This window comes from Canis lupus, chromosome 25 (assembly GCF_048164855.1).
Source record: "Canis lupus baileyi chromosome 25, mCanLup2.hap1, whole genome shotgun sequence".
Taxonomy (NCBI): Eukaryota; Metazoa; Chordata; class Mammalia; order Carnivora; family Canidae; genus Canis; species Canis lupus.
In genome coordinates, this window is record NC_132862.1 from 9091425 (window position 1) to 9115671 (window position 24247).

Below are 24247 nucleotides of genomic sequence, written 5' to 3' on the forward strand. Positions count from 1 at the left end.
AGTATGTTATTCAAAAGTCCCTGGATGTTATAAGCACCTTCAGCAACTTGTGAGTTCACAGAAAGTTCGTTTTCATTCGCATCAAAAGCCCCCTGAAAATTACCCCCTTCCTAAAATCGCTGTTCTGAGGATAGGGGTGGGAAGTCCTTGTGTATAAGATCTTGACCCACAGGACATTGAGCCCTACAAAGAGAAATTACTTTTGCTATCAGAAGCTATTTTTGGAAGCTAACACAGAAATGGGTTATTTTTAGCAAACCATGTAGACTAACAGAGGAATAAAAAAAAAAAAAAATCAGGGAGCTTCAACTCAACAAACGATCTAGGATCCTACAACATGCCAGCAAGTCATAGAAACGACGAGAAGGGTAAGGGTCTTGTGCTCCTGGAGCTAACAGTGCAGAGGGGAGCTGGGGGTGCTGTTCAAATATACAGGAAGGGCATCTTACCCAGACTGGATGGGTGAGGAGTCAGAAAAGGCCTTTTGGAGGCAGGAACATCACCTGAAGGATGAGGAAGCATCAATAAATACAACAGACAAAATAAAAGAGGGTGGCGTCAGGCAGCAGAGTAACCGGTAGGAGGGTCAGACCTGAGTCCCAGACCTGCTCCTGAAACAACTGGGATCCTTGAGTACGCCATCTGGCCTTTCAAGTTCTCATTTCTTCTCATCTGTGATACTGGGTGGTTAGATTATGTTAGTTTACCCTGACCCTTGCTATGCATCAGAATCCTCTGGGAGCTTTCTAAAAATACTGGCTCCCTCCTCCAGAAATGCGGTTTCAATTGGGGGGGCATCTGTGTTTCTTCCAACAGCTTTCCAGGTGATGCCAGTCTGCAGTGGGGAACCACGGGATGCGAGGTCTCCCAAGGCTGTGCTTCTCAACCCCAAGTAGTCAATAACACCCTCTGGGGAGCTTTTGAAAATGCCAAGGCCAGAACCTCTGGGGGTGGAACCCAGACATCAGTATTTTTTTAAAGTTCCCAGGCTGCTTCCAAAGAGCAGCCAAGGTTGAGAACCATTCACTGTTCAAGGCCCTCTTAATCCTTCCATTTCCTATCACAGCCATTGAAGGATGGGAAAGCGAAGAGAAGCTAAGTTTCTGCCTCTCTTCTGTATCAAAAGGGGAACTGAATGTCAAAGCCAGGGATGGATTTTATTTATTTTTTTTAATATTTTATTTATTTATTCATGAGAGACACACAGGCAGAGGGAGTATCAGGCTCCCTGCGGGTCTCCAGGATCACCCCCCGGGCCGAAGGCAGATGCTCAACTGCTGAGCCACCCAGGCGCCCCCAGGGATGGATTTTAAATGGGGTTGTAGCACACAGTGGGGTTGATCCTGGACACATGAATAATTCACGCTGACACCTGACAGGTAGAAAAATGCCTATTCCAAAAGGCTCTCAGTTCTAAATTTAAAATTCAATGGAATATGTATAAAATGACTCCATGGTGTGTTCTCTGCAATACTTAGTTAGGATTTGATTTGCATGGCTGACTATAATATGAACATTACATTCCCTACCCCCAAGGTTACTTAAATCCACTTATTAAGGCAATGGTGAGCTAAACAAACAGTAATTAGAAACACTCCAGACTACCTTTTAAATCTGCTGCTAAATTATATTTTTCCTGCACCAAAGCCCATACACACAGCATGTCCACAAGCATCACAAAACCAAAACCTCAGAAATATTTACATTAATAAGAGCATAAGTTCCTCTGGGTCTTCACATTGGATTCGGCAGGGAAGTTGGGCCTGCTTTAGAAAGGGGCTGTTCATTACTGTTCTCTCTCACATCTGGGTAAATAAAGCACTGCCCACATGTGGTTAGAAATCCCAGGAGAAAATGAATTCTCCGTGGGTCTGAAAATGAAGAACACCTCTGATAGACAGCCTCATTTCCTGAAATGAGTCAGAAATGAAAGTAATTCTTCAGCAGAGAACATCTGTACTGTGGCACAGCTTCTACAATGATGCCAGATGATACCTGTGGCTAAGAGGCCGGGCCTGAGGAAGGAAGGAGGCCTGGAGAACAGGACTGGGGCCTCTGTACCGCACTTAATCTCAGAAGAGCTGCTGCTGCTAGCTTGGAGAGTCGGCTAAATCCAATGAGCGGCCGGGTTATCCTGGTTTCAGCTGTAAATCTTGATTAGCAGTAAGACTGCTTACATTCCATTAGGAAGCTGGCCCCTCTCCAAAGGGTGGAAGCAGCCAGAAAGGATTCATATGCCATCGTGGGCAGAGAAACAGCGACTCTTACAAGAAAAACTGTTTTACTTAAGGAAAAAAAAAAAAAAAAAAAAGGAAAAAAAAAAGAAAAACTGTTTTACTTAACTAAAAATAGTCTCTGCCTGTTAATGATTCAGATAGACCTTCCTTCCTGAAGAGAAAGGACAGCTGCGTGATACGACCTGACGCTGCTGAGGGAAGCCTCTCCTTCCACATTATGCAGGAAGGAGGCCCAGGCCTAGGAGGCCCAAGGCCTACAATGCCTACGGTCAGGTGCTGGAGGGTAAGAAAGACTGAAATACCTTTCACAGCAACTGGTAAGGGCCAATAAGCAGGAAAGTGAAAAAGGCTGTCTTCACAACATCAAATGCCAGTTGTTTTTATGAGGTGGCTCATTACTGTTCTTTCCATAATGCGTTCTTAAAGAGAGTCCAACTCCACTGTTTGTAATGGAGGTGGAGGGGGTTCCTGGAAACAACCTAAATGCCCATGAATAATAGGTCACAAGTTACATCTAAAACATATACAATTGGCCTCATTTAAGAGGCTAATCTGGAGGGTGTGCAGATACAGAGAGATCTGTATTGTGTGTGATGCATTAAGACCTGAGAAAGCTGCACCTGGACTCTGCACAGTAAATATCTGTGTCAAGGTATTTAAAGAGGCTGCCTCCCTGTGGAAGGAAGGGGCTAGGAGAGGGTTAATTTTCCTTTTATAATCCTGAAGACAGTTTGAATTCTCTTTTCATGTACTTAGCCCTCTCTCTTTAACAATAGGCATTAACTAACTAGGTGGGAGGCTATTTTCGGTTTCTTCTTTATACTAGTCTATTTAAAACAAATGAAGGTTATTTTAAATAGATGTTGTGTGCGCAACTGCAGTCTCCTCAAAATTCACTTGTTGAAGCCTTAACTCATGTGATCCTATGAGCCTTAATGGGGTGGAGGAGGTCAGAATGCAGCAGTTAGGGTGTCTGGGCGGCTCAGTGGGTTCTCAGTCTGCTTCTCCCTCTGCCCCTCCCCTACTCATGCTCTCTCTTGTACGTATGCATGCTCTCTCAAATAAAATCTTTAAAAGAAAGAAAAGAAAAGAAAAGAAAAGAAAAGAAAGAAAGAAAGAAAGAAAGAAAGAAAGAAAGAAAGAAAGAAAGAAAGAAAGAAAGAAAGAAAGAAAGAAAGAAAGAAAATGCAGCAGTTAGAATGGGCCCTAATCCAATCTGACTGGTGTCCTCCTGAGAGGAACTATGGACAGAGACACCCTCCCCCCCACCACCCCCCAAGAGGTGTGCAAACACAGAGGAAGGACCACGTGAGGACACAGAGAGAAGGTGGCAGCTGCAAGCCCAGGAGAGAAGCCTCAGAAGAAACCAAATGTGCCAACACCTCAACCTTGGACTTCCAGCCTCCAGAGCTGTGGGCACATAAATTTCTGTTGTTTGGCCACCTGGCCTATTTATCTATTTATAAACAGATGGATGAAGTTCTACTATCAGAACCGGGAGAAAGGCACCCGTGAAAGGATCTGAGGTGTCCATAACCCACCACGTCTGCTATGATGCGTCACTTGGAAGGCAAAGAAATCCGGGCTCACTGTGCTTCTGACTACATCAGAGTCCCCCCCAGTGACTTGAGCCAGAAGTAGAACAGGTTTCCTACCTCCTGAGTCAGGACTCAGTCTGCTCACACCACTTACTTTCCATGGCATTTTTTTTTAATTAATTAATTTATTTATTTATTAATTAATTAATTTATTTATTTATTTTCCATGGCATTTTTAACAAGTCCCATAACTTGAAGTACTAGCAACCAAGATCTTTTATTAGTGTCTTTTAAAGGCCTGGCTTATGCTCAAAAGGCTTCCTTCCTGTGCTAATAACTAATGAAGGGGAAGGTGTCACAGTAATATTATTAATTCAATTTTTAAAAAAAGAGAAAAGCTTGGTGCCAGGGTTTTAAAAAATCCAGAAAAACAAATGACATGCCATATTTGTGTGCCAACCTAATTTTTTATATTTTAAAACATGTGGTCTCAGACCACATTGCAATATATTAAAAAATATGGTAGTCCAATGCTACTTTTTAAAGATTTATTTGAAAGAGAGAGAGAGAGGGAGGGAGGGAGAGCGTGCAGGCACGAATGAGGGGCAGGGATAGCAGGAGAGAGAATCCTTGGCAGAATCCAATCCCTGCTGAACAAGGAGCCCCTGAAGCCCCAAGATCATGACCAGAGCTGAAACCAAGAGTCAGATGCTCGAGGGATGGAGCCACCCAGGTGCCCCAGCCAATGCTAAAATTTCTTTATGGCATGTTACATATTTTTACAAATTAATCCTTCCTTTTAAAATAGAGTTTAGAAATCAAAGATATGGGCAGCCTGGGTGGCTCAGTGGTTTAGAGCCGCCTTCAGCCCAGGGCATGATCCTGGAGACCCGGGATCGAGTCCCACATCAGGCTCCCTGCATGGAGCCTGCTTCTCCCTCTGCCTGTGTCTCTGCCTCTCTCTGTGTCTCTCGTGGATAAATAAATAAAATCTTAAAAAAAAAAAAAAAAGAAATCAAAGATACATTAAAGTCAGACTTTGCCTATGGAATCTGTAACCTAGAAGTGGGTTAAGACCCAGGCACATGAAAATATGATCAAAACTTGAAGATAAATATACGGTATTTATCAGTCAATTCAGCTGCAGTCAGAGGAATGTGGAATCAACTTTTACCTTGAATGGTTAGGAAAACTTTCACCAAGTGCAAAAGCTCTAAACCAATCTGGGATTAGATAGGTAAAAGTGAAATGATTTATGTTTAAGTAAGGGACAGGCAGGGCTAGGTAGGGGGCCAAGGAATAAGGCTCACAAAAATCCCAAAAATGTGGAGATGGAAGGAAACCACACAGAAACAAACGAGGGCATCCTGTCCTAGGTGTCAGAGATGGTGTCATGTTACAACAGCTACTTGTGACCAACAAAGAATTACGGGACCCAAAAAGGAAGTAAGCCTTCGAAGGTGTTATCTCTAGTCCTTACTCAGATGATGATATCAATAGATATGTTAAAAGTTCACATTCCCACCAACAGTGCAAGAGGGTTCCCCCTTTCTCCACATCCTCTCCAACATTTGTTGTTTCCTGCCTTGTTAATTTTCCCCACTCTCACTGGTGTGAGGTGGTATCTCATTGTGGTTTTGATTTGTATTTCCCTGATGGCAAGTGATGCGGAACATTTTCTCATCTGCTTGTTGGCCATGTCTATGTCTTCCTCTTTGAAATTTCTGTTCATGTCTTTTGCCCATTTCATGATTGGATTGTTTGTTTCTCTGCTGTTGAGTTTAATAAGTTCTTTCTAGATCTTGGATACTAGCCCTTTATCTGATACGTCATTGGCAAATATCTTCTCCCATTCTGTAGGTTGTCTTTTAGTTTTGTTGACTGTTTCTTTTGCTGTGCAGAAGCTTTTGATCCGATTAAGTCCCAATAGTTCATTTTTGCTGGTTTCCCTTGCCTTCATAGAAGTATTTTGCAAGAAGTTGCTGTGGCCAAGTTCAAAAAGGATGTGTTCTCCTCTAAAATTTTGATGGATTCTAGTCTCACATTTAGATCTTTCATCCATTTTGAGTTTATCTTTGTGTATGGCGCAAGAGAGTGGTCTAGTTTCATTCTTCTGCATGTGAACTGGTGCAGCCACTCTGGAAAACTGTGTGGAGGTTCCTCAAAGAGTTAAAAATAGATCTGTCCTATGACCCAGCAATTGCACTGCTGGGGATTTACCCCAAAGATGCAGATGCAGTGAAACGCCGGGACACCTGCACCCCAATGTTTCTAGCAGCAATGTCCACAATAGCCAAACTGTGGAAGGAGCCTCGGTGTCCATCGAAAGATGAATGTGGTCTATGTATACAATAGAATATTACTCAGAAATGAAAAATACCCACCATTTGCTTCTACATGGATGGAACTAGAGGGTATTATGCTGAGTGAAGTAAGTCAATCGGAGAAGGAAGGACAATCATCATATGGTTTCATTCATTTGGGGAATATAAAAAATAGTGAAAAGGAATAAAGGGGAAAGGAGAGAAAATGAGTGAAAATATCAGTGATGATGACAGAAAATGAGAGACTCCTAACTCTGGGAAACGAACAAGGGGTGGTGGAAAGGGAGGTGGGCAGGGGGATGGGCAGGGGGATGGGGTGACCGGGGGATGGGCACTGAGGGGGCACTTGATGGGATGAGCATTGGGTGATATGCTATATGTTGGCAAATTGAACTCCAATGAAAAAAATAAAATAAAATGAGGATGTTAAAAAAAAGGATTTAGATACCCTGGTTGGCTTTCAGTAAAAGACCAACCCTACAAGCCCCCAGTGGCAACCCAGTCGGGACCCCTCTCACTTCTGAGAGCTTTCTCTGTATCCTGACTTAATGAACTTCTATTGCTTTACTCTCCTTTGTCCAAGAGATTCATTCTTTGACTCCGTAAGACAAGACCCTCGCTCTCCTGCTTCAATGTCCACATCTATCTTGCTACTAGTCCAAGTTTTAAAGACAAGAGCTGTACCGAAGATCCTAACAGAGTACCTGGCAAATAATAGGCATTTGCCAGTGCTGAGGCAGGAGAAACAGGTGGCAAAGTACACAGTATGCTTGCTCACCCTCTGTAGGTTTATAGTGCAGGTTCGTGTAAAGAGATGTGACATTAGAGAAGTGCAGGGTGTGACATTAGAGAAGTTGGGATCAACCAACCCATTGATATGTTGAAGTTTGGGCTTTACTTCTATGCAGTCAGGACTCTTAGAAGGTGTTTCTGAAGGAGGATGTTATAGAGAACACAGAAAGGACCAGGAATAATGTGCAGAATGGAAAGAGGTGGTAGGGAAATGAAAAGAATCAATTAAGTGGTATCAAGGGGTTAAGCAGGTGATCTGTTGGGGAGTTTCAGCTTCCCAGTGTGTAAAATGGGTGTCATAAGACTGTTATGAATGCTAAATGGGATGTAACACATGGCCTGACAATAAGCACTTAAGAAAATATAATTGCCATTATCATCATTATTTTTCCACCCTGGAGAATATAGAAGAAAATGAGAGAACAAAGGCGGAGTACAGAGCCAGGGTATGTCTCCTTAGGCTCTCAAGTGCCTTAAACAGAGTGATAATGGCTATCGTCTTTTTTGGAAGTGGAGTGTGCTATATTTATTCCCTAGTTCTTCAGAACTTAATACATCGATCCAGTAGACCCAAGAGGAACACATGTGTGAAATGGTCTTTAAAATCGAGACACTTCAAAATCGATTTTTAAGTTGTTTTTGTATAAAAGTAACTAACAGGCTAATGCCAATCAGTTTCAAAACACTAAATTAATGGACTCAGCTATAAATCCAGGAAAACCATTTTCATAATGAAAATGCCAATGCCTTTTTAATTAAGGATAGAATTGCCAACATAAAAGACTTAAGATAAATGAGGAATTGTTCCTTTCTCTCATAAATGAAAGAACCTGATAACTCTGTGAATTATTCTGAGGTACTGATTACCAGAAATTGTTTAGAATCTAAGCGACAGGATTTTCCAACTGCATAATAATCACTTCATACTGGGGCTGACAGCCTTAGACCAAATTTGATGCCCTGGCTTTTCAAGTTCCTTTTCCTAATTATTATCAGGGGGCTGATGGCCCTTTATTTAGAGTCATTATGTAGATATGAAGCTCTGCTCAAGATAATGGCACTTTGTCTAACACAAAGCAATGCTAACTTTTTTATAAATTTGACCTTAGAAGGTTGGCTATACATAAAAAATATATGCACATTTACATAAATATATAGATGTGTGTCCATGGTAAAGCTTTAGCAACTAATCATTAGCTATCAGTCATTATAAAATATATACATCAGAGATCTGTGCTAATATTCCTATTCTAAACATTTAAGATCTTATTAACAATCAACATTAACGATTCTCAACATTAATGATTTTTTTAAAAAATATTTTATTTATTTATTCATGGGAGACACAGAGAGAGGCAGAGACAGGAAGAGGGAGGAGAAGCAGGCTCATGCAGGGAGCCCAACGTGGGACCCGATCCCGGGACTCCAGGAGCATGCCCTGAGCCAAAGGCAGATGCTCAACGGCTGAGCCACCCAGGCGTCCCAACATTAATGATTTAAAAACTGTTTGCTCTTTGGCCCCAGACCGGATTTCCACACTTCCTACATCGCTGGAGGGTGTATGACTTGTTAACATTAATAAAAAACCAAAACCCAACAAAATTACCTAAAAGGACTAAGACAAAGGGAGTGAAATAAAACCTAACTTGTTACTGTTCGCCAGAGTCAACACTTTTCGATAAAAAAGGAGGCCAAGATGAAGACAGCAGTCAGCAAACAAATTAGTAGGCCAAGACCGACATAGAGTAAGGAAGGCAAACACAGCAGCATAACGTGATGACTGTGGATAGACATTAGCCAGCACGTACACGCATTCAACACTGAAAATGAATAGCATCTTAGAAGGACACACCAGAACACAAAACCGGGAATTCACGAGATAGAAGAAAAGAATCCCCACAAGGATAAGAACAAAGGTTAAGACAACATGGGACAGGTTTTGGAGGAACAAGATAAATTGAGAGAAAGGAATTTAAATCCCTCTTCTTTATCCACCCTACTGGTTTCCTTCAGAATGTTTCTTAAAGTTCTAACCCTCAGAATCTTCATCTGCAGTCTGAACAGGGAAGATTCTATGATATCCAAAGACTCTTCCAGCTCTGATAATAGACCAGAAGTTTCCGTTTAGCTGATAAACTGATATTTTGTTTTCCATAGGCTTCTTTTATTTCCCAATGAGCCTCAAGTTCACGAGTCTGGAATTTTCACAGAAGGGAGCCAAACTCTTGACAGCAAGCATGCACACAGAGCACAGCTCTAAAGCAGGAGTCCAACCAAGGCCTCTGATACCAGTACAACCAGCTGGACAGTTCAAATGTCACCTGTGACATAATGTCAGCCTCGGCCACGGTCCCTTTGCCCCTGCCCTCCCTAGTTCTTCCCAGTCCGATACACTCATTCCTCAGCCCCAACTCTGCACACTATCCTACAAATTAGAGAGAGGTTTGTTTTAAGAAATTAGTAGAGCTCACAAGATGTAACAGTCAATGGAAATGTTGGGTGGCAGTTCCTAACCTGGAGAATGGCACAGTGGGTTAACAATAACCAGTGCTCTAAAAGAACACCTCGCGCTGCCCTGTTGCAATGAGCACAATAATTCCACTTTTCAAAATCTTCGTAAAATAATCTGAATGCAAAAAAATATTTATACCTATAAATATCTCACAACACTATTTCCAATAGCAAAAAAAAAAAAAAAATCTACAAGCTAGATCTACAATAATCAGGGAAAGAGTATGTAAATTATACATCAAGTTAGGCTGTCTTCCTATGTGCACCCCTAAAGCCCCTGTGCTTACCCCTCTGCAGGACCCCAACTGCCTGCCCCCTCACGGCCACTTCTTCGCCAGACGTAAAGTCCAAGAGGGCAATTAGCCATAAAATCTACCTCGTAGTGAGCACAAAGTAAGTATTTGTTGAGTGTTTCCTAGTAAATTCTTTCAAGTAAATTCTATATGGTTGGATATTATGCAGCTATTAAGTACAGTTTTTGAAGCATTTTTAAGTATAGAGAATGCCAAGGATGAAAAAGTTCTGGAGATGCACAGCAGTGATGGTTACATAACACTCTGACTGTACACGATGCCCCTGAACTATACATTTGAAAATGGATAAAATGGCTAGTTTTAGATTATGTATATTTTACCACAATGAAGAAAAAAATAAATATTAGGGAATGCTTATGAGGCAAGTTACATAAAAAGACAGGGTAGCAGATGTCTAAGTCATGTGAAATTACTTCGGTATTTCTGAAAGGCTAGAAAGCGGCATACTAGGGTATTCGTGTTTGGCTTCTCTGAGGGTGGTAGAGCTATGGGTGTTTTTTGTTTTACTTACAGTTTTATTTTTCCAAAATTGCCCATGTATAATGCACACAATGAGAAAAAGACATGGCACAGCAGGTGTCAGGGATAGGAAGGTTTGGTTACCAGCAGGTTTAATTTAGATGGGAATCATTCACCTTGCTAAGATCCTTGATGTACTTATGTACCACATGCCTCCTGTGTTTGCCTTCACTGCGGAGATGACCCAAAGGCATGCCACCGGAGTTAAAATTTTATATTTATTATATTGAAATGTATTCTTTTACTTATTGCTGTGCCAGAAAGCATGCATTACAGACTGGCTCCTCCCTGAGTATGCTTTGCCCAGGCTGACAGGTAGCAATAGATGGTGTTTTGGATATATAAATGCCAGACTGGAGCAAACGTACAGTTGTTCTGCGGTGAAGGTTTTCAGGACCTGGGGCAGGCCAGTCTGGAACTCTTCATAGAGGATGAGGCATCCAGGCAGCTTCAGTAAACACTAGATCCACTGCATTTCACAGATGAATTTGAAAAAGGCCTTTGGAGTCACAGAGACTCAGGACTAAAGTAACATATAACATAGTCCTCGGACTGCCACCTACAATTGTCATCTTGAGTGCCCCTGGCCTCAGTCTCCCCGCAAACACATGGAGATGATGATACCTATCCTCTCAGGTGTTACACAGTACGATGGTTGTAAATCAGAGACGTAGGAAAACCCAGGGCCTGCTGTCAGGAGATGCTCAGTCAGTACCGCTACCTGGTTTCTTTTCCTCTCCTTCTTGAGAGTGAGTGTCTAATCTGGGGGAGCAACGGTGTAAATGACTTAAATGCTTAAAATGACCATCTATCTATAACTAATAAGGTTAACATGATAGGGATATAAGGAGATATTTTCAATAATCTTCTAATTCACTCCATCAGTTCAGAAGCCCTCAGGATACGGTTCAAAACAATTTTCCTGTTCTTTGTTCCCCAGTAATTGGAAAATATTAATCACTGCTCTCTGCGGGCCTGAGACCATGGAACCACCCTTCTGTTTCTTCTTTAACATTCTAATTTTTAAATCTTCCATTCCTTTAAACGCATCTGTGACTCTCCTGAGCCCTCTTCCTGAGCTCTTCAAGCTCCCTGCCCCCATTCTGTTAGCTGGGGATCCTCTGAAGCTTCTGCACAGGGCTGAGCATCATGCAACATGGGAGCTCGCTTCATGAATCCCAGTGCTGAGCTTTGAAAAATACAACTGCATAATCATTATGCTTCTGAAGGTTACTTGACTTTGGGAAACAGATGAGGGCGTGTGGGTACTCCTGAGACAGATCCAAGTGTGACCAATGGTGCCCTCAATGTCTGCTCCAGTTACCTTTGCCCTTTGCTTTGCCTGTGGTTACCAAAACTGTTTAGCAAGCTGATAGCATCTGATATTGCATCAGATTCCACACTGCACCAAATCCCTCCCTTCCAAAGAGCAGCCAGTCTTAGCAAAAGACCTGCCCCCTTCCTTGATTAGCTCTTGAGTACCTCCTTAGGCAAAGGGTAATGGAAATCTTCAGCTGTATGGGGTTTTTTTTGTGTGTGTGTGTGTGTAGACTAAACCGTGAACTCCACCACCTTCAGGCTAGAAAGCTCAAGTTCATTCTTCCAATAAACATGTACCGAACCCAGCACTACATGCCAGGCATTCAAAACTAAGCTAGTCAGGGACGCCTGGGTGGCTCAGCGGTTGAGTGCCTGCCTTCAGCCCAGGGCCTGATCCTGGAATACCGGATCGAGTCCCACATCGGGCTCCCTGCATGGAGCCTGCTTCTCTCTCTCTGCCTATGTCTCTGCCTCTCTCTCTCTGTCTCTCTGTCTCATGAATAAATAAATAAAGTCTTAAAAAAAAAAAAACTAAGCTAGTCATGCCTCATGAAAGAAAAGAATACCAACAATTACACCATGTTGCAATATGTTCTAGAACAAAGGTATAGAGAGGGTATTATTATAGCTGCACAGAGGGCAGGGGAGGAGAAGGATGCCGGCTCTGCCCAGGCAGGATTCTCGGAGTTGGATAACTCATACATCTCTTTACCGGCCGGCGCTGAGGAATGAATGAGCTGACGTACAGTGTCTCTGGGGGGTTAATGCCATTGCAGTCTTTTAATGCAGTCGATTTAATACCATTGCCACCAAATGGCTCTGGTTACTGTATTTGCTTTCTTGTTCTCACATATTCACCTCCTTACTCTATTTTCAGAATAAAACATATGGTGCTTCCATTCTCTCCCCAGTCTTTCAACCCCATAATGTTTCCTGCCCTGGAGAGTTGCTCTGAGTCTCAGGGAAAGAACACTGTCATGACTTAGTGGGAACAAACAAAGAGACAGGAGTGAGCCTGCTTGGTGAAAGGAGCTAGAAAAGGGTACGTGGACCCAGTACCAGAAGCGCCGCTGTGCCCAGGCCGTCACAGTGGCTCTGGCAGGTGACAGCCCTGGAGATGCCAGGGGCATGGCCATCAGCTGCTGCTGGGAACAGCGTATCTGCAAACCATTTTCCATCTGCCACCCCTTACCTCATCCACTTCCAGTGGTATGGTATTGGCCAAGAGTGCTTTTAAACCTCTCATAGACCATGCAGCTCTGGGAAAATCCAGTGAAATTCAAGGATTGCTCTCCTCAGAAAAATCCTCAGAAGCACATAAACATAAAACATTCTGTTTTTTACACAATACAACTTCTAGGGATGCAGAAACTCCTGACTCACAGGGATACCAGGAGGGGGCCTACTGTTCAGGTTGAATGTTTTTGAGCTTCTACCCTGTGTCAGGCACCATGAAGACCCACCTCAAACTCAACTTGTCATCACTGTCCCACACACCCAGCCTAGAACACTCGTCTCCATGTTACCTGCCCAGAAAATGCCTCTTCAGCCACTTAAGCATCAGCCTCTTGAATGAAAACATTCACGAACCCTTCACTCTAATTTACCACTGCCCCTTCCCCCAAGAGGGACTAACTGCACCCGTCTTTCTGCCCTGCTGAATTCTGCAGGTCCTTGTATCAGAGATCCTACAATATTTACCACCTTCATGTGTTTTCATGCTTTCCTCCTCCTGCTAATTATAAGCAACCTGAGGGCATGGGCTATAACTTGATCATCTTTTATTTCTAGCTTCTAGCAAAGTCCTCATTCAGGAGAAGAACATTCCATTGAGGAAAATAGACACGGGTGCAAATACTTTAAACACAGTGTTCCTAAAGCTCAAACTGATGAGTCATTTTAAGCTAAATCTTAAAAGAGAAGTGACTGTGAATAAGACAAAGTTAGGACTGGGCATTATAGACAGAGGAGAGAGCAAGGCATGCAGGCGGGAAACCATGCATAAAAGGAATAAGGTAATTCAGGATTCTTGGTGACCACAAAGGTAGACAGGAAGAAGTCATAATCGATGAGAAGAGTGAAGTAGAGCAGAAATGAGGTTACAGAGGGCAGTGAATGAAGTGTGAGGGAACCTGGATTCATTGTCTAAAGGAGGGAAGTCACTGAAAGAGTTCTATTTAAAAAGTAATAAATGATAGCTATGGAAAAAGGAGAAAAGGCACAAACAAGAAAAATCTGTAACCCCCACCATATTGAGACAACCACTATTATTATTCTTTCATCTCCATTTACATGTATGTAGCTATGGTTTTCATGTTCTTTTGATTCTAATATTTATTAAGCATTTGCTAGGTACCAGACACTGTGCCAATAAATACACTACAGGCATCCTGAGACCATATTGCCCTTGGATTTCTCTGGAGGAATGACTTTTTTTTCTATCACTACGTTGTTGAAACCTCCTCACAAAAATTCTTAGAGGTAGTTTCTGTTGTAATGCCATTTTAAAGAAGAAGACACAGTGAAGGGCAGGGGAAAGCTGTAGAAGACCGCACAGCTCATACCAGAGCTGAGATTCAATGCCAAGTTTTCTTACTGCAAGGGCGACGATCTTACACTACAATTTTTCTTATTTATTCTCACACGTTTATTTTATAAGACAAGTGAATCACTTTGTCCAGTTGTCTCAGAAAACTCCCTTGGGTTCTTGAGGAGCACTGTAGTAAACTGAAAAAAACAAACCTACGAAGCATAAACACTTAATGAGCATTGCCTCATATGGGAGCACAGAAAACCCTTGGCCTTTATCTGTCTTTCTGGAGTCTTGGTAAAGTTTGCAGTTTTCTTCAGATTAATCTGGCAACAGCATGAAGAAGGATGGATTTGAGAGGACAAGATTGGAAGCCCGGAATACAAATGGAGAGATACAGCCACAGTCCAGGTGAGAGACAGGAACGCCAAGGACCAGGGTAGTGCAGGGACAGACTGGATTCAGAAACACAGGAGATAGAAGGTAAAGGACTGGATGTGCAGAAAAGGCAGCACCAGAGGGTGTGAGAAGAAAGAGGAGGGAGGGGAAATTGGATGCTGGATGCCATTCACTGAGAAAGAGAACGCAGGAAGAGAGAGGTGTTTGTCACTGTGTGTGTGTTAGACACAGAAAGACCATGAGTTCAACTGTGAACATTAAATCACTGAGCATATTCTGAGCGCCTACTTGATGCCAGTGCCTTGCTGAGTTCTGGGGAGTCATCAGTCAACCCACTGAGGAGGTCACAGGACAAGTGGAGTGGGAGTAACAGTGGAGAAAGAAGAAAGCACAGAATAGAGGCATCTCAGGGGAAACATCCTACAGGGTGGTCTAGAATCCAAGAACAGGCCAGAACCCCTAAACCACAAGCGTGAATGAGCAAGCCCTGAGAAAACATGGGCAAAAACAGAAGTGGACCGAGGTTGGTACTCTAAGTAACACCAGTGTTTGAAGCAGAGCAGAGAGGAAACAGGAAACCAAGAAGGAACAGTCAGATGGAGGAAGCCCAAGGGAGTCCAGACCACAGAAGCCAAGAGGCGAGTGGAAGGAGTAATAACCCATCTTGAGACCATATTGCCCTTGGACTTCTCTGGAGGAATGACTTTTTTTTTTTTTAATTTCAAAGGTCACTCAGTCTATTTTAAATATTAAGCAAAATCACATAAAAAGCTTATGATGAGGGTAAGAATTTACATCTCCTGCTTGTGCCTCTCAGAGTTTTATCCACTGGCCATATGGAGCTGATGATTAATATTCAGTAGGAAGCGAATTTATAATCATGTGCCTGCCATTCAAATGTGAAAAGAAATGTTTTCTGCTCAGTACACCCAATAATACATTAATATGTCTCCAGTTTAAAATACATGTATGAATAATTTTATACATTTTATAAATTTCCTGGCAAGAATGATAATAGAACAATCTATTTTCACTGCTACATGAAACAAAAAAGAGGAATGAAAGGTTCAGTTAATCAAGAAATTTAATATGCTTTATAATAAATATCAAACAGTCATTACTTGGGCTATACAAAGGGTGGCTGAGGTCAAAAGATGATTATAATAGCAAGAGTTTGTGCCCATATTTATTCTCTGTCAGCTGCTTATATTTGCATAAGAAGTTTCCTCTATTCATGAATTTTTTTAAGCACATTAAAATGCTAGAAATCAAATTTGTTTTCCTGATTTATATATGGGCAGTAATAATAAGATTTTGTAATGATTAACAGTAGTCACAAATAAATGGAAAACACTAGCCCTTCCAAAGTACCATGCGACAACAGATATGAAAATAAATGACCTTCACTGTCTTAGGTAAACATGGTTTAGAAAGCCAAGAAAGCACCAGAATCTGAAATGATTACCATAGCAGAGTTTGGTGAAGCCAGAAGAGGCAAAATGCTGTGAATTTTTCCTTTTTTGTCATCTTTGTCCACACTACATATGCGTGTGTATGCGTACAAATTGATGGCATCCTAATCAGAAGATGAGATGCAATCACTTCAAGGTTACAGTGGAGACACTTGGGGCCAGAAGGAGATGTGAGATCTATCCATCTCGGAGGAAGTGATGAAGTCATAATTTTGCTTCTTAACAATCACCCAACCCAGAACTGGGAGTCACCACTAGTAGAGTATATAATTTAATAAAATGAAAATGACTTGTGGGTGATTATTTCCAAATTGAGGAGAATCCTATGGTTTCATGATGGTTTCTTTGGGAATAATGCCCAACAAGTAACGTCCATTACAATCTTCTCCAGCAACATTTCTGCTTTTATTGGAGGAGAGAATTTCGAGTGAGAGAGAGAGAGAACATAATAATAATGGCTAATCTCTATGTTTTCAAAGACGGCCAAGGTGAAGGCCTTCTAATACATCAAACACTCAAATACCAGAATAATAAAATAAGGAAAGAAGGAGAGAGGAAAGGGATAAATGAATAAATGATAGAAAATAGATACTATAAAATTAAGAACACTGTAGTAAACTGGAATAAGTTTTATTGAGTTTAGTAATCTAGACATGCAAAAACTATGGTAAATTTTTAGTGTTTACAATGTAAGAGATGCTACATATGACACGGTTAAGTAAAAAACTAGCTTATTCTCAATTATTAAATATATAAGGCTTAAAATTTGATGTTTTATTTTTTTTAAAGATTTATTTATTTATTCAGAGAGAGCGAAAGAGAGGCAGAGACACAGGCAGAGAGAGAAGAAGGCTCCATGCAGGGAGCCCGACGTGGGACTCGATCCCGGGTCTCCAGGATCACACCCCAGGCTGCAGGCGGCGCTAAACCGCTGTGCCACCAGGGCTGCCCAAAATTTGATGTTTTAAATCTTAATAAGGGTTATTTTAAAATGTGATTATTTTATGGCAGGGCATTCAGATAAAAAATATATAATTAAAAAACAGAACCAGGAAACTTGGTTTCATGAATTTGCATATTTTGGGTTTATAAGTTTACAGAAGAACTTGGCCATAATGCATATTTCTACTTCACTTTCAACTGTTAACTAGTTCTTATCTTTCATTTTTATGATTTTGGAAAATTTGAACGTGTAGTGTATGCCGAGGGCTCTCTTAAGTGCTTCACATTAATATGCTCCTCACAACAATCTGGATTGATAGGTACTACTATGGTCCCATTTTTATAGATGAAGAGACTGAAGCACAGAAAGACTAAGTGACTTGCCAAAGTCATATGGTTAGCAAGAGGCTGAGCTGGGAACTGAACTAAGGCCATCTGTCTCCAGAATCCATGTGTATGACTTCTATACATATACTACATGTTCAATAAGGACTGGCTTATTATTATCATCTGTGCATTATAATTATCATCATCATCATCATCATCATACCTCTCATCTATTTTGTGGATGTTCCATTAAACAAAACTCAATTCAGGCCTGAGTGCTCAGGTCTAACTAATAATCATACGATACCTTATTACTCATATAATATCTTATTTCAGCATACCATAATCAATATTTAAGATCTGTGCATGCTTTTGGTGAACTATAAAATACCATCACCAAAAAAAATAATAATAATAATAAATAAATAAAAATAAAAATAAAAATAAAAATAAAAATAAAAATAAAAATAAATAAATAATACAATCACCAGCCCAATTACCAGTGAGGGGTAGACCTAGGACTAGACCAGGAAATGCTCATGTAGGAGTCTTCTGACTCATGTTGATGCTCCTTCTCACAGTGGCCCCTAATTTAGTAGGCTTTCAGTAAACTATAGCAACAGGTACAAAAATAAGCCAATAAATAAATAATCCACCACGGCAAATATTTCCCCATAGGTCACAGTCAAAATAAAGAACATCTATTCAAAACATGCAATTATGCAGTGCTGTGGCCTAGATTCTTTGGCCACATATGACAGGGGTGTGAAAATATGGCAGGAAAAGTAATCCTCACCGGGCCAAAGCCATGATCTAGAAGGCAGTGTCTTCCTAGGCAATAATCACCAACAACATCCACATCCTCCTCTCACCCTTTACTGACCCACCTTCAGGAGATGCGGACTAGTTGCCAATTTGGGTTTCCAGAAACCTGGAAGGAAAGACTCGTCAGTCTTTCCCTACTGCCTTCTTTCTGTACCATCCAACATCTACCAAACTCCTCATTCACAAGATGGTGAAATTTCTGGAATTATTACATGGAGAGTTGTGAAGAGGTTTTGCAAATCTAAAGCATAAGCCAAACATTACTGGCTTCACTGTAAAGGTTATTAATATACAATTATGGAATGAGCACGCTAGGAGGACTCTTGGATATAGCTAGTCCAAACCTTTCATTCTACAGATAAGAGATTTATGATATTGATGATCACCTATAACTAAAATAACCACAGACTCAAAGTAATCTAATGCATTCATATGGCTTCAAAAGAATACCTTAATTATATATTTTCATGTTCTGATATAGCAAAAGGTTAACCATCAAGGTTGTTAATGATATTGTATATCTTCTAATTTATAATCATGGGCAGATTTAGGGATAATATTCAAGCTGTTTAAATCATGTGCTTCTTTCATGGACCTTGATTTCACATTTCATTGTCATTAATGGCATCAACATGCCTTTCATAAATTAGCTCAAATGATGAATAATTTTATATAGTTAGAGATTTCTGAATTCAATTTTTTCCTTCTCTTTTCTTTCTTCTTCAGTGGCAGGGGGCTTGGAGGGAAATGAGAAGCAAGCTCTGGACTCCCACTGACTTCAAATGGGAAAGCCCAGTAGGAACAAGAGGGAAGAAGATAATCTGCAAGACTAAACTTCTTTGCCTAAAATGTGCTCTGCTTTTAAAAGGATGTACATGTCACCTTACATTTACTAACTGGAAATCTTCATTATATGTTTAAAAAGATAAGTCAAAAGGCAATTCACAAATAAATAATCTTATTTTTCAATTCTGTGGACTCAACTTCTATTTCTCATATATAGATTTAGTTGGTAGAATCAGCCTACAAACACTTTATGGGGATAGGGGAGACATGGTAATAAAGCCAATTGTTTAAGATGTATATGTAGCATGTCTATAAATGGTAAAACACCCAGAGGGATACAACCCAAGACCAATTTTAACCAGACAGTATGTTATGTAAGGCCAGAGTTCATTCTTTTTTTTTTTTTTTTTTTTTTTGCCAGAGTTCATTCTGATTAGTTGGTGCCTGTATCTTATTGGTTGTTAAATATTTATTTCACTCTCGATATAAACCAAAACATTATAGACATTATCTGGTGCTTTTTTCCTATGGATATTCTCATTTTCTTCCAGTGACAATGTAATACTTATACAATTAAATAAATGTGATATTAAACAGGCCGAATTATAGAATGCTCATTACTCCCTGTAAGGATCTTGACTTGGGTTAAGCTGGTCTACAAAATACCTAGCTATATCAATAAAGCAAAGAAAAAAATTTTTTTAGCAGAACAAGGAAAAGTTGCCATTTGAAAAAGTAGACACAATAAGCCTTTAATAAGACAATATTAATTATGTCAGCACCTGCAGAGTATCCAAGAACAACGTAACTTTTTTCCCTAGAGGAAGCCTCAAAAGACAGACATCGATAACTGAATGAGTAAAGAATCATAGTTCCCTGTCATGTGAAGGTTTTCACAAGTCTCCAAATTTAGAAAAAGAGATTATAAAGATCATATCCTTACTGTAAATTACCCCTCAGAGCTGAAATTTATATTTACATTTAAGTGTGTCGATGACTAACCATTATATTTACAACATAATGAAATGAAAGGACATAACATTTTTTAAAATAAAAAAAAAAAAAAAACACTGATTCCCCCCTACCACCTCCTTAGAGTTAACGTTGAGCCACAGATAAATGTGAAAATTGTTTTGACTTAATAGAAGGGTAAATTACCTACTGTGAAGGCTGTTCCAACCTAGGTCCAAGTACACCACTTTTATGTAATTACGTTCCAGCAACTCTAAGCTTGATGGGCCTAAGAAACAAAACTCCTTCACAGCAGTGAAATGAGCATTTAATGAGAACACCAATTGTCAGCCAAATTTCAGCATGTGCCCCTAAGAAACAATGGAGAGATGTCATTCCTTATAAACTACAGCTATTAAAAACAGTAGTTAAAAAAATTCCCTAGACTTCTAATAAATGATTGAGCATCTTTGGAAATACAGATCTGTTTATGTTTAGAATCTTCTGACCACTTTCCTATAATATTTGCTTAATAATTTCTTTAAATCCTTTACAACACCACCTGTTATATTCACGATAAAAACAGGTCTCCAGGAGAAATTAGTTCAAAGTATTTCACTTAACTTCAAAATTATGGAAAGAGGATGCATCACATCAGGCGGCTTGGTTGTCTAATCATAAATTACTGTTTCCAACTACTGAGATTATTAGTGTGTGTGTGTATGTGTGTGTGTGATTGTGTACTCTCCAGGTGAAGCCAGCATTATTATCAGCTTCCTTATTTCAAGCAACCACTTATTGGAAATGAAAAGGTTAGGAAACATCCTGGTTACTTCACCCCAAGTCAGACACATGGAAAATGCTCTCGACCAACTGGAGCAACCAGTACTTCCTACTATAGAAGACAGTAGGGAGGTTCCTAAAAAAGTTAAAAATAATTGCACTACTGAGTGTTTACCCAAAGAATATGAAAACAATAATTCGAAAGGATAGATAGCATCCCTATGTTTACTGCAGCATCATCGACAATAGTCAAACTATGGAAGCAGCCTCAGAGTCCCTCGACAGATGAATAAAGATGTGGTATATACATATAATAGAATATTATTCAGTCATAAAAACGGATGAAATCTTGCTATTTGCAACAACATGGATGGAGCTAGAGGGTATTGTGCTAAGTAAAATAAGTCAGTCAGAGACAGACAGATACCATATGATTTCACCCATACGTAGAAGTCAAGAAACAAAACAAACAAAGGGAAGGGGAACACAAACCAAACAGGTTCTTAACTATAGAGAACAGATGATTACCAGTGGGGAGGTGACTGGGGGATGGAGGAAATAGGGGATGGGAATTGGGAGTACACTTATCTTGATGAGCGCTGAGTAATATATAGAATTGTTTAATATAATAATAATAATTGTTTAATATATAGAATTGTATTATATACCTGAAACTAATATAACAGTGTATGTTAACTACATTTGAATTAAAATTAAATTAAAAAAGGAAAATGCTGTCAAACTCTATTTTTCAAGATGTCAGTATTCTTCAAACTAAATAGCACTTAAAAAAAAAAAAACCTTAAGTGGTGGTTGAGAGACCCTGAGGAGTAGGCTGAACAAATTTAAAATATTAATAAACAAGGAGAATGGGCAAGAAAGAAGGAATGGAGAAAGGGTATTTTGGTCATCAGCATTCTCTCCTAGGGCATAAGGATGACTTTTGCATCTTGTTAAGAGTTTGAGAGGGCTAAATTTAAAACAGCAAGCTTTACCACAGTTGAACAAACTTTACCATACATGGTGAATGGGACTACAACAACTTTTAACTATGGTCATTAATTCTTGGCAACGCCTCTCATTAGGTGGAAGAGGTTCATATCCCTTCCCTGCCCCTTGAGTCTGGGCAGGCCAATGACTGCTTCCTTCTCTCTCCACAGAGAGTAGGATGGAAGTGGGGCTTGTGACATCAAAGGCTAAGCCATTCAGAGGCCACACAGCTTTTGTCCTGTCCACTGGATCCCTACTCTGTGCCCTGAGTCGCCATGAAATGATTCCCAACCCTGAGACTGCCATGGTGAAGAGGCTGTGTGTGGGTACTCCAATGAACAGCCCCAGCCAAGCTCAACCTTCCAGACACCCCTGCCAAGGCCAGAGAAACAGGACTGAAGCATTTTTGGACCAGACCAGACACAGCCAAGCCCTGGCTGAAACTCTGTGCAAAGTCATGAGCACAATAAAACGGTTGTTGCTTTAAGTCACTAAGTTTTCAGATAGTTTTCCACACAGCACAGAGAATCACCGAATTTGAAAGGGACTTTAAAGATCTGCTGGTGAAACTTGGCTTGGTTTGAGGAAATGGAGATCCAAACTGGTTTAACATCCAAAGGCACAAGTTAGCAATCACGATAAAACTAGAAATCAGGTCTCCAGGCTCTCAGCTCTGTTCTTTCAAAGACAGATTTCATCACAAACCACCTCCACCCATTTGTTCTGTTACGTGGGAACTCAAAAGTACCAGGGCCAATGTTCTTAGAAATGGTTTCTTCTTGTACCTATTTTTAAAGATTTTCTTGTACCTATTTTAAAAAATTAAGGAAAATTCTGACATATTTTCTTTCTTACGCCTTTATCTTAAACACTTTCCTTGGGTGAAACTGGGGAAGAATTACTGTTCAGAGAGTATGGAATAAAAGTCTTGACCAACACTTGCTGTAGCAATGTGGACAACAGTGTTAACTTCAAACACCATGCGTAAGATTTCACCTCTTCATCCCCATTTCACGTGAACTACCTCCAGGTAAACCTTGGTGTCACTTTCTCCAGTCCTTCTGTAATCAAAGTTTTATTCCAGCTTCTTAAGACAACTTATGACCTTTTATTAGATCTAGTTACACAGTTCTTGAGTTTCATTTCCTTAGTTAGCTGAAATACATACTAAAAGGAGCAGTGAGCTTCCTAAGATTATCCTTTTGTGTGAACTGTTTATAGGAAATGTTTCAGGTTCCATATGAACCTGAAATTGCAGATTAATGATCTGCTCAGTAAGAAGCTCCTTCAGAAAGTACCTTAGTCTTTTGGATCCCATATTCATTAAACTGTTAATTAATTAAAAAACAATTCCAAAGACCAAGAAACAAGTTCTAGCAACTACTTAAAAAGAAAAGTGAGTAAGATATGGGCATTCAGGCAATTGGCACATTGGAAGTATCTAAAGGTCAGATGACCACAAATGGCTGAATGATTTGGAGAATCGTCAGTGTCTAACATTGTCTTCCAGTAGCAGCTTTACTCTAACTTTACATGAATTATCATCAAGGTCTTTGAAAACCAAGTTTATTACCTGATAGATATCCTCTTCTTCCCTAACTAACCCACATCCCATCCTGTACACAAGAAAACAGGTCCCTGAAATGCCTTACAATTGGAATGCCTTATCCTGCCAAAGAATCTGCCCTCAGGAAAAAAAAAAATTTTTTTTCAAATGCATGACTGCACCCCCCAGAATGAGAAGAGTCCTATTATTTTAAAAAGGATTTTTCTGAATTTGTAAACCTTTACACATTTGCAGGATATTTAATGAACCAAATTCAAAATGGCAGATTGTACTCCAAAGGAATAAACAGCTTGGAAGTATTACTCAAGGTGAAACGCCAATCACAACTTAAAAATTAGTATTTGTGAACATCTCATGAGCAGGATACAAATTAGGCAAATTTCCTGTATAATGTACTCTTTCTTATTATCAGATAATAGTTTTTTAATCACACATTTTTGTGTTTCTGCATCTCTGATATGGAAATTACAGCTTCAGAAATGAAGAAGCTATTATATTTACAAGGCATTCCAGAACCAGGACATTACAGCAGGTGAGACGATGCTCTCTATCAGCCTGCAATTCAGAATCTTTGAGAGCAGTTTAACATCTATTCTATCATTTCATTCTCACAAAAAGTCCTATCTGGTACCACTGATAGATATTATTATGATTTTAAGACAACTTTTAGACCAGAAAGGTTAAGCTACATCACTGGATGACAATCCTGACTCAGGATTCCATTTCCACAGTAGACTTACCCTCACAAAAAGAGGTATTATACATTGCAGGTCTTATTTTTGGCTAAGGCCAGTTAAATGGGCCCAGACCAGATATCCCTGAATTGGAATAGTCTTCTAAGACTCAGTGGGGCCCCACATGCACTAGTTAGTGGCAAAACCCTTTGTTTAAATGACTTTTGCTTGGGTCTTCCTCCATGTTCCTTCAGGTCAACGTACTCTCAAAGTCCTGGTTTTATTTTTTCTAAAAAGTTTTATGATAGGGGATCCCTGGATGGCTCAGCAGTTTAGAGCCTGCCTTCATCTCAGGGTGTGATCCTGGAGTCCCAGGATCGAGTCCCACATCAGGCTCCCCACCTGGAGCCTGCTTCTCCCTCTGCCTTTGTCTCTGCCTTTCTCTC

The 24247-nt window shown here is 40.3% G+C and overlaps 1 protein-coding gene and 1 long non-coding RNA gene across 5 annotated transcripts in view; one reads left to right on the forward strand and one right to left on the reverse strand.

Annotated features, from left to right (window-relative positions):
- ANO6 (anoctamin 6) overlaps positions 1-24247 on the reverse strand; it is a 186210-nt gene that overhangs the window by 140077 nt on the left and 21886 nt on the right. For 2 of the 4 annotated variants that reach the window (XM_072798240.1, XM_072798244.1), the window contains exon 2: positions 450-503. The exons of the other annotated variants lie outside the window; for them this stretch is intronic. In XM_072798240.1, coding sequence (XP_072654341.1) covers positions 450-503 — 54 coding nt within the window. The remainder of the gene's footprint in view (positions 1-449; positions 504-24247) is intronic. 4 annotated transcript variants of the gene reach the window in all.
- Positions 293-19019, forward strand: LOC140617231 (uncharacterized). The gene is made up of 3 exons (XR_012017453.1): positions 293-368; positions 9700-9795; positions 18777-19019. It is a non-coding gene; the product is annotated as an uncharacterized lncRNA (long non-coding RNA).